The sequence below is a fragment of the Alosa sapidissima genome, chromosome 4 (genome assembly GCF_018492685.1).
Source record: "Alosa sapidissima isolate fAloSap1 chromosome 4, fAloSap1.pri, whole genome shotgun sequence".
Taxonomy (NCBI): Eukaryota; Metazoa; Chordata; class Actinopteri; order Clupeiformes; family Clupeidae; genus Alosa; species Alosa sapidissima.
In genome coordinates, this window is record NC_055960.1 from 38,295,517 (window position 1) to 38,306,502 (window position 10,986).

Genomic DNA, 10,986 nt, shown 5'->3' on the forward strand with positions numbered 1-10,986 from the left:
CAGTTAAATAGTTGGATAGTTTAAATGGTTAAATTATTTAATAGGGAATTATTGTAGTGGAGACTTTTATTTTGAAACAGTTGTGGGCAGAGGAAACAGTTGAACAGGATCTGTAGTCTTAAGAGAGCCAGATTGTATGCTTAAAGCCTGAGACAGACAGTTGCTGGAGGTGGCCGGAACCATATGGTGTGTTCAGCTCCTCGTGGAGGTGGCGTAGCAGCGCGCGCGTGTGTGTGTGTGTGTGTGTGTGTGTGTGTGTGTGTGTGTGTGTGAGTGTGTTACCTGGCGGGGGAGAGGAGTGTGTTCAGCTCCTCATGGAGGTGGCGTAGCTGTGTGTGTGTGTGTGTGTGTGTGTGTGTGTGTGTGTGTGTGTGTTACCTGGCGGGGGAGAGGAGTGTGTTCAGCTCCTCGTGGAGGCGGCGTAGCAGCGTGTGTGTGTGTGTGTGTGTGTGTGTTACCTGGCGGGGGAGAGGAGTGTGTTTAGCTCCTCGTGGAGGTGGCGTAGCAGCATGTGTGTGTGTGTGTGTGTGTGTGTGTGTGTTACCTGGCGGGGGAGAGGAGTGTGTTCAGCTCCTCGTGGAGGTGGCGTAGCAGCGTGTGTGTGTGTGTGTGAGTGTGTTACCTGGCGGGGGAGAGGAGTGTGTTCAGCTCCTCGTGGAGGTGGCGTAGCTGTGTGTGTGTGTGTGTGTGTGTGTGTGTGTGTGTGAGTGTGTGTGTGTGTTACCTGGCGGGGGAGAGGAGTGTGTTTAGCTCCTTGTGGAGGTGGCGTAGCAGCGTGTGTGTGTGTGTGTGTGTGTGTGTGTGTGTGTGTGTGTGTGTGTGTGTGTTACCTGGCGGGGGAGAGGAGTGTGTTCAGCTCCTCATGGAGATGGCGTAGCAGCATGTGTCTGTGTGTGGGGATGCCCAGAGTCTTGGCCAGTGAGTCGGCGTTGAAGGACGGATCCATGACCATAAGGGCTCCATGAACACCGCTGTTTAGCAGAGAGTCCGCAAACTCCTGACACACACACACACACACACACACACACACATACACACACACACACATAAACACACAGATGGATATGGGCAGCACTAGTGTAATAAAAGACATGCTCAATAAAAAGACAAGCCTTCTTAGACAAAAGCAAAAATATGTTGCCTTGACTTACACTACCCGTCATCTTACTTAGATTTCCCCTTTTGCTATGCAGCAAACTCTGTACACACAGACACACACAGACACACACACAGCTAGCAGTTAGCATGTGTGTGTCAGCTCAGAGAGGAAGTGTGTGAGCAGATTCAGCTGTGACTGTACAAAGGTCACGCCAGCAGACATAACAAACACACACACACACAAACACACATACACACACCTAGTTCTCAAGTGCTTTTAACACCATCCAACCCCTCAGACTGGGAGACAAGCTCTTGCAGATGGGTGTGGACGCTCACCTGGTAACCTGAATTACAGATTACCTGACCGAGCGACCACAGTTTGTCAGACTGAAGAACTGTCTCTCTGACACTGTGATCAGCAGCACCGGAGCGCCACAGGGAACTGTGCTCTCTCCAGTCCTGTTCACCCTGTACACATCTGACTTCTGCTACAACACTGAGTCATGCCACATGCAGAAGTTTTCTGACAATACTGCAATTGTGGGGTGTATCAGGAACGGGCAGGAGGAGTACAGGAGCCTGGTGGAGGACTTTGTGCAATAGTGCAAACTCAATCATCTTCAACTCAACACTTCAAAGACCAAGGAGATGGTGGTGGATTTCCGCAGGTCTAAGTCCACTCTGCTACCAGTCTCCATTGATGGGGTCAATGTGGAGGTGGTAAGCACCTACAAGTATCTGGGTCTCCACCTGGACAATAAACTGGGCTGGTCAGCCAACACTGATGCACTCTACAAGAAAGGACAGAGCAGGCTGTACTTCCTGAGGAGGCTGCGGTCCTTCAATGTGTGCAGCAAGCTCCTCAGGATGTTCTACCAGTCTGTTGTTGCCAGCGTCCTCTTCTATGCAGTAGTATGCTGGGGAGGAAGCACAAAGAAGAAGGATGCGGGGCGACTTGACAGGCTGGTAAGGAAAGCTGGCTCTGTAGTGGGAGCTGAACTGGAGTGCATCACTTCACTATCTGACAAAAGGACCCTGAACAAACTGATCAACATCTTGGACAATGAATGTCATCCGCTCTACAGCACTATTAAAAGCAAAAGAGCTTGATCAGCTGGAGACTTCGCTCACTGCCATGCACAACTGAAAGGCTGAGGAAGTCATTTGTTCCTAGGGCCATTGAACTGTTCAATGTCTCACTAAAGGGAAGAGGAGAGATAGACTTCTCTGCTTAGTCTGTCTGCCTCTCCACCCTCTCCATGTTTGAGTACTGACTGCCCACTACTGCTTTACTACTGTTTTACTACTGTCCACAGCCTAATGTTTTCACTACTGTTTTACTGCTACACTGTTTTTCATGCTATATTAGCACACATGATCAATGGCTGCGGTCAGGCTTCTACTACAATACTAAATGAATGAATGAATGGCTATAACCCTATTACCTCAACCTGTTCTTGCACTGACATAGTTTTTTATATGACCTTGTCTACATTACACTTTACTCCCCTATTTGTCTATATTATTTATGCTGGTCTCTAGACCTTACTCTTGCACTGTTGCACTGTTGGACTAATGTTGGACTACTTTTTGCACCTTCACCATGACACTCACTCCCTCGAGCACCTTACCAGTCCCGGCCCTGTCACTACAGGCGTCTTATGCTTGATCACCCTCAAGCACATTGGACTTTTTAAATTTAATTTATATAGTGTATTTAGTATTTAGTTTTGTTAGTTTTCTCATCTTCTACTGTCTTTATTGTACAGTGGAGTTTAGTTATATGTTTATACTTATACTTATATTTACCATTTCTGCTGTAAGTGCATGTTGTGTGTGATGTCTGTATGCTACTGAGACACTTGAATTTCCCCTTGGGGATCAATAAAGTATCTATCTATCTATCTATCTATCTATCTAGTCCCCCCGCACACACACCACCTTACAGTTGTATATCACACCTAGTCCCCCTCCCCCCCACACACACACCTAGTCCCCCACACACACCAGCTGATGTGCCTCTGATTTGATGTGGACTCCTTACACACACACACACACACAAACAGAAGCCCAGAGTCCTCTACACACCTTCTGACCTTCCGCTCGTAGTCCACCTGGTCATTCAGGTTAACTGTGGCATGAAGAGCCCATATGTGTGTGTGTGTGTGTGTGTGTATGAGACTCTACTGCAAACCAGATCTACCTCTGGGTACAAATAAAGTAACTTGAACTATGTTACTGTAAAGTTGGTGATTGTGTGTGTGTGTGTGTGTGTGTGTGTGTGTGTGTGTTTGTGTGTGTGTGTGTGTAAATGTGCATGTGTGTGTGTGTTTGTGTGTGTGTGTGTATGTGCGTTTGTTTGTGTGTGTGTGTGTGTGTGTGTGTGCGCATGTGTGTTTGTGTGTGTGTGTGTGTGTGTGTGTGTGCGCGCATGTGTGTTTGTGTTTGTGTGTGTGTAAATGTGCATATGTGTGTGTTTGTGTGTGTGTGTGCGTGTGTGTGTGCGCATGTGTGTTTGTGTGTGTAAATGTGTGTGTGTGTGTGTGTGTCCCTCACCTTGAGGTCGATGTCTCTGATCCACTTGATGACGCGCTGTGTCGTCCAGACTAGAGGATCCACACTCTTCTCCTCACACTGACTCCTCCTCATCTGGAGAGCCTGAGGATGAAATCACATGTGCACACACACACACACACACGCACATGCGCACATTACATTCTATAATTCAACGTACATTTCACATCTGGTGATATCATATTCGTAAGTCTCAATCTGCCCATTTCTTTCCACAAAACTCGTCAGACGTCTTTATTTAAAGGAAAATTCCGGTATTTAGCACTTTGAGTCCCTTTTCTGGTTTGTTTTGGATGAACTAGAGTGGTGGACACCGACATTTTGACGATTGGTCCTGTCTCGACTTTTCTGACTCGTTTTGAATCGCCTTTGACTAGTCAGAGTGGCTGCCTACAGGCATGCTCAATCACAGGGTGCGATCACAGGGTGCCCTCTGATTTTCCTATCCCTACCTCTGCTAAATTATTTTTATCCCCGGTGGGGACAACATTTATCCCCCTCTGCCCCTCATATTGATTAATGCTACTTCATATAAGTAAAGCACTGCAACGTGAGAACAGTCTAGTAGGCTAGCCTACATAATAATCTGACATCAGAAACGCACCGTCAGCACACATGCTGCTGACACAGTGGCTGCGTGATAACTTAATTTGGCCTTGATCGTGCAGGACATTTCAGAATGTCGAGTGTGTAATCCATCATAAATGGCTAGTTTCAATGGAAAAGTTAGCTGGACAAATGAAAGAAAACGAGAAGGATTCAGTGAAGCATATCGTCATATTTTATAACCTTCAAAATGAGAAAACTGATGCAACTGAGATGGAGGACAGCTGCACGTAGAGTAGAACGTAGAACGGGTGTTTTAACAGCTGCAAGAAATAGAAGCTTCATGGTCTTTATGTTCTGGTTCGTAAATTATTTTCATAAAACTTCAAGTTGCCCTATAACTTTACTCTCCAAACTCTTCACTGCACTGTAGCCAATTAACTGACAGTATGATAGTAGGCTATTTATTTTCTGTAGGCTACAATAAACACATTTATTTTTTCAACTTTTGCAATATTACACACTTGGCTACTGAACGCAAATCAGCAGGAGAGAGAATGCACGTAGCCTACGCAGCGTGTAGCGCAATGTGTAGCGGCACAATGTATGATTTCCATGACATTACTAGGCTATGAATCGTTCGTTCATTTTTTTTTTTTTGGGGGGGGGGGGTTACAAACTTATTCAAAATCATCCCCCCCTCTGGTTTTTACACAAATCGCACCCTGCTCAAACATGTCCTAAAACAACCCTTAACGTTCATTTTCAAAACTGTGCAACTCACCAAGTGGTTAGTGGTGTTCATTGATTAAAATCAAATATATCGGCACAATGTATGATTTCCAGCCATCTTATTTGCTATTGTGGAACTATTTTTTCAGACACCTCACAGCCGCGTATAAACTTCCGCTCAATATTTGAGCCTGAAGCATAGACGGTGGCGCAGTAATATCAACGTGCAATGAGTCTTCTAATAGAAATCAATAGGATTTTACAAAATGCCAAATAAAACACGACAGAAACTGTATTTCGCTACGCTACTTGTTTTGGAATATCAACGAACACCACTAACCACTCGGTGAGTTGCACAGTTTTGAAAATGAACGTTAAGGGTTGTTTTAGGACATGTTTGAGCATGCCTGTAGGCAGCCACTCTGACTAGTCAAAGGCAATTCAAAACGAGTCAGAAAAGTCGAGACAGGACCAATCGTCAAAATTTTCGGTGTCCACCACTCTAGTTCATCCAAAACAAACCAGAAAAGAGACTCAAAGTGCTAAATACCAGAATTTTCCTTTAAGGGGTCTTTTTTTGAGCATTGACAGGGGGGTACCTCATCTCTCTTTTATTAGCATTTGTTATTTTACTAAATTGCAATATGATAAAGAACATCCTTTAAGCCTTTTGGATTTGGATTTTGGGAAAAAAATAGTGCAATAGCGGCAATAGCTTACCATAGTGTGTTTAATAGACTAGCCTACCATAGCGTTTAACAGACTAGCCTACATAGCGTTTAATAGACTAGACTACATAGCGTTTAATAGATTAGCCTACATAGTGTTTAATAGACTACATAGCGTTTAATAGACTAGCCTACATAGTGTTTAATAGACTACATAGTGTTTAATAGACTAGCCTACATAGCGTTTAATAGACTATATAGCGTTTAATAGACTAGCCTACATAGCACTTAATAGACTAGCCTACATAGCATTTAATAGACAAAGACGACATAGTGTTTAATAGACTACATAGAGTTTAATAGACTAGCCTACATAGCGTTTAATAGACTAGCCTACATAGCGTTTAATAGACTAGACTACATAGCATTTAATAGACTATACTACCGGTACATAGCATTTAATAGACTAGACTACATAGCATAGCGAACTCGCTACTAGACTAGGATACAGCTGAACTCGCCAGTAGGATACAGCTTTCCATCTTTCCATTCATTTCAAAATGTTCTTGTAAGATCCTGCTCAAAAGCAAGCTGCACAAGCTGTCTCTCATATGACTATGCATCATTGCACATAGGCTATGTGATCGCTCAAAATGTACATTGTAGAGAATGAATTTTAACACATTCACAAAGTGGCTAGGTACAGTATATGCACCAAATATGATGTTTAAGAGCTAAAAGATGCTCGACATGGCTATTAGTATTTTGTACTGCTCTGACAGTCCACTTTTATTGATGTTTTTGAGTTTGCAGATGTACTGTTCTGCAACGATAGGCCGACCACATGACTCCGCAAAACTGTCACAGTAGCCTTGCGGACGTGTACTGATACGTAGCCTCTGTGACGGTCCTCACCTCTCTGTCAAAATTTAGTATGTGCAGCAGGTGTGTGTAGAGTTGTTTAGAGGGATGCAGCAGGTGTGTGTAGAGTTGTTTAGAGGGATGCAGCAGGTGTATGTAGAATTGTGTAGAGTTGTTTAGAGTTGTGTAGAGGGGGTGTAGAGTTGTGTAGAGTTGTTTAGAGTTGTGTAGAGTTGTTTAGAGGGGTGTAGAGTTGTGTAGAGTTGTTTAGAGTTGTGTAGAGTTGTGTAGAGCTATGTAGAGGGGTGTAGAGTTGTGTACAGGGGTGTAGAGTTGTGTAGAGGGGTGTAGAGTTGTGTAGAGTTGTTTAGAGTTGTGTAGAGTTGTGTAGAATTGTGTAGAGGGGTGTAGAATTGTGTAGAGTTGTGTAGAGGGGTGTAGAGTTGTGTAGAGTTGTTTAGAGGTGTGTGTAGAGGTGTGTGTAGAGTTGTGTAGAGTTGTGTAGAGGTGTGTGTAGAGTTGTGTAGAGGTGTGTGTAGAGGGGTGTAGAGTTGTGCGGTTCTCTCACCTCTCTGTCGAAGTTGAGTATGTGCAGCAGCTGGATGGCGAGCAGCAGGCTGTTCTGGTGCTGCTGGTCCGAGACGGTGAGGAGGTTCTCCAGGTCTCTGCGCGTCAGAGAGCCCAGCGTGCGTCCGTCCACCAGCTGGCTCTGGAACGCCTGGCCGTACTGCGGCAACCCCACCTCCCCCAGCCACACCTTACACACCCAGTGGGTGTCCATCTCCGACGCCTTACACAGCCTGTAGGAGCACAGCGCCACTGATCAAGTCAAGTGTGCTTGTGTGTGTGTGTGTGTGTGTGTGTGAGCTTGTATGTGAGCTTGTATGTGTGTGTGTGTATAGTATAAGTATAGGTATATATACTCTTGATCCCGTGAGGGAAATTTGGTCTTTGCACTCAGCACACATTGAACACACAGTGAGGTGAAGCACACACTAATCCCGGCGCAGTGAGCTGCCTGCAACAACAGCGGCGCTCGGGGAGCAGTGAGGGGTTAGGTGCCTTGCTCAAGGGCACTTCAGCCGTTCCAACCCTCCGGTTACAAGTCGGAAGCCCTAACCAGTAGGCCATGGCTGCCCTAGTATGTGTGTGTGTGTGCATGTGTGTGCGTGTGTGTGTGGTGTGTGTGCTTGTATGTGTGTGTGTGTGTGTGCTTGCATGTGTGTGCGTGTGTTTGTATGTGTGTGTGTGTGTGTGAGAGCAGGGGTGTAGTGGGCGTTGGACGCAGGGGAACGCCAGCCCCCCCACTTCTTGGAGCATTGTTTTGAGAATTTTAATAAGCATTTATTAATATAACAAGTTGTTACCAGTGGTAACAACACATCACGCAAATGTCTCCAATTAGGCCTCTTTGTCCTAAAATTCGTTGCAAGCATGACTGTCATGCTGTAGCACTCCACCATGCGTAAAGACATTAAAAACTACACAGCTCGTTGTTCCGCGTTACCCGAAAGTAGCTAGAAAGTGGCTATAAAACCATAGATTATGCAACTGCCTGTATCCGAATCTAGCAAGCATCTTTATGGCCCTTCGGTTGTGTTTTGCAGAAAGCAGGTAGGCTAATCCAGTGATCAAAATGACACGATAAGCATGTGTGAGTAATACGAGTGATTTTTATCGAGGGAGCACCAATATAAGTGATAAGGCTATTTAACCATAATGACCCAACGGTGAACCTGAACAACTTTAGGAAAAACTTACGATTGGTGCAGCTACTTTCATCCAAACAAAAACTTTTCAAATGACTGGCACTTGCCTGCCCAGTGTTCTTTCTGTTATTGTTTTGTTTTGTTTTATTGACTGTGCACCTCTGCATTTTAATCATTCACAATGACATTCATATGACGCCCCCATCAAACACAGTCCCCACACGTGTTGGATATGCGTGTGAATCCTGCATGTGCTATTGTTATCGCCATGGTTACGTGTGCTATTGTTATTGCCATGGTTTACGTGTGGTAATGAATGAAGCCATGCCGCGGCATGTTATGCGTCAAGGAGATTAGACTACGCTAGATTACATAGGCTACTTTACATTATGGTTTGTCTGTTTATTGTATGATACAATAAAATGAAAAGCTACAGACCATATTCATAGACTTTGGTGAAAAAGTGTAGTTTGGGTGAAGACATTAGGCTACATTTTTTAGCTAATCCATTTAATTTAAAAAAAAAATTATTCGGTTTCATGTTCACGAAAGCTGGTAACAATTTAGCCTTGGCCTTAGGCTACGCACCAATGTATGTGGAGGTGCGAGTGTGACAGTTTCTGCAATGACGTCATTAAAATAGCGTCCCCCCACTTTAAAAATCCCCACTACACCACTGTGTGAGAGTGTGTGTTTGTTCTCACCCCTGGCCATTCTGCTCTGCCTGTCTGTAGTCCTCTATGGCGAGGCGTAGTTTTCTGCGGTGCAGGGGGTTGTTGATGCCCAGTCCCAGCTCCAGATCCTCATCTGTGAGTCCCAGTAAGACCTGTAGGGGGCGCAGTAACACACACATCTGTGAGTCCCAGTAAGACCTGTAGGGGGCGCAGTAACACACACATCAGCCAACATCACCTGACCTCAGCGGCCACTTTTGGTCATCAGAAGACACTTACTGGTGTGACATTATCAGCCAGCCAACAGCACGCATCATAGACACCACACACTCAACGTCAAAGCCCACAGATGTGTTTAGTTATGTGGGGACCCCCTCAGTCCAACACACACGCACACACACACACACACGCACACACACACACACACACACACACACACATACACCCACACGCACACACACACACACACGCACACACACGCACACACACACACACACACACACACACACACACGCACACACACGCACGCACACACACACACACACACACACTGACCTTCCCACTCTTGACGTTGTCGGTGCAGGTGCGTGAGTACATGGGCATTGCCATGACGACGTCGAGCCAGGCGTGGATGGTGGCGGCCTTCCACACGGAGATGGGCAGAGCGCGCGAGAGCTCCACCTGCTGGAGGCGCTCCAGATGGTCCTCTCCGTCAGACAGAGACTGCTGCGCCACACTGGACTGGCTGTCCGAGTCTGAGGAGACGCAGGAGAGAGAGAGAGAAGGAGGGAGGGAGAGAGGGAGAGAAGGAGAGGGGACAGAGAGAGGGAGAGAGAGAGAGGGAGAGAAGGAGAGAGAGAAGGAGGGAGGGAGAGAAAGAGGGAGAGGAGAGAGAGAAGGAGGGAGGGAGAGAAGGTGGGAGAGGAGAAATAATGGGATGGGGACAGAAATGGAAGAGTGAAAAGGAGGAGAGGAGGAGAATGATATGGAGATGAAGCCAGAAGTTATGGAAGGAGAGAAGGAGTGGAGAAAGAAAGAAGTAGAGGGGTGGAAATGAGGAGAGGAGGAGAGAAGGAGGAGGTAGAGAGTACCATAGAACCATAGAACCATAGTACTGAGTCTCCTGGCAGCCAATAGAAATGTGTGTGTGTGTGTGTGTGTGTGTGTGTGTGTGTGTCTGTGTGTGTTATCAACAAAGAAGCCGGACAGATATGACTAACTACTACTAACTACGCCAAAGGGAGTCGGCTGGCCATGCTTATGATCTAAGGCTCACACACACTCACACACACACAGAGACACTCTCAGACATCCACACACACACACAAACACTACATGCAAGCACATGCTCCACTCACATCAGTAACTCCCATATGACCTTTAACCCCACATACTTTGACCATTTATTTTAGCCGCCAGCTCTTTCATCTTGAAACACACACGTGTGTGAGATCGATCTGTGCAGAATACATAAATGTGCATTCTTTGTGTGTGTGTGTGTTTCTTCTGATACTTATCCCAGTGTGTACTGGGTTTCTAATGTTAGTGTGCTAACTCTGGGTAGTGTGCTAATGTTAGTGTGCTAACTCTGGGTAGTGTGCTAATGTTAGTGTGCTATCTCTAACTCTGGGTAGTGTGCTAACTCTGGGTAGTGTGCTAACTGTGCACTTGGGGGGGTTCATTGGTTAGAACACTGGTTTGCTGCGCCGACTCTGTGATTCTGACCGGACGGGACTGTTCAGCTCGGCAATGCTTGAATCAGATGGACATTTGTGGGCAGAAAAAGTGGGTCACGGTCATCAGACACCAGTGGCCACCTGCACTGATGCATGTCTACCAGCAGAGGGCAGCAAATATACATTTATCCATCTCATGCACAGTGCACACCAGTTACATTACAATTTACAGTTCTTCATTTAGCAGAGACTTTTTATCCAAAGTCACTTACATATGTCATACAAGAGCCATTGTCCCCGGAGCATCTTGGGGTGAAGTGCTCAAGGGCACAACAGTGGAAGACAGGAATTGAACCCACAACTTTTCAGGCTACTGCAGGCTAGCCCAGCTCCTTAACCACTACACTACTGCACGATAGCCCAGCTCAGCCCAGCTCCTTAACCA

The 10,986-nt window shown here is 45.9% G+C and overlaps 1 protein-coding gene across 1 annotated transcript in view; it reads right to left on the minus strand.

Moving 5' to 3' along the window:
- The window catches only part of LOC121707567 (kazrin-like), a 12,964-nt gene extending 2,671 nt beyond the window's left edge, over positions 1-10,293 (minus strand). Inside the window, exons 1-7 of the mRNA XM_042090220.1 lie at positions 10,260-10,293; positions 9,421-9,620; positions 8,896-9,017; positions 7,051-7,282; positions 3,658-3,759; positions 869-997; positions 187-208 (exon numbers count right to left, since the gene is read on the minus strand). Of these exons, the coding sequence (XP_041946154.1) occupies positions 187-208; positions 869-997; positions 3,658-3,759; positions 7,051-7,282; positions 8,896-9,017; positions 9,421-9,620; positions 10,260-10,293 (841 nt within the window). The remainder of the gene's footprint in view (positions 1-186; positions 209-868; positions 998-3,657; positions 3,760-7,050; positions 7,283-8,895; positions 9,018-9,420; positions 9,621-10,259) is intronic.
- Between the last annotated feature and the right edge of the window lie 693 nt (positions 10,294-10,986).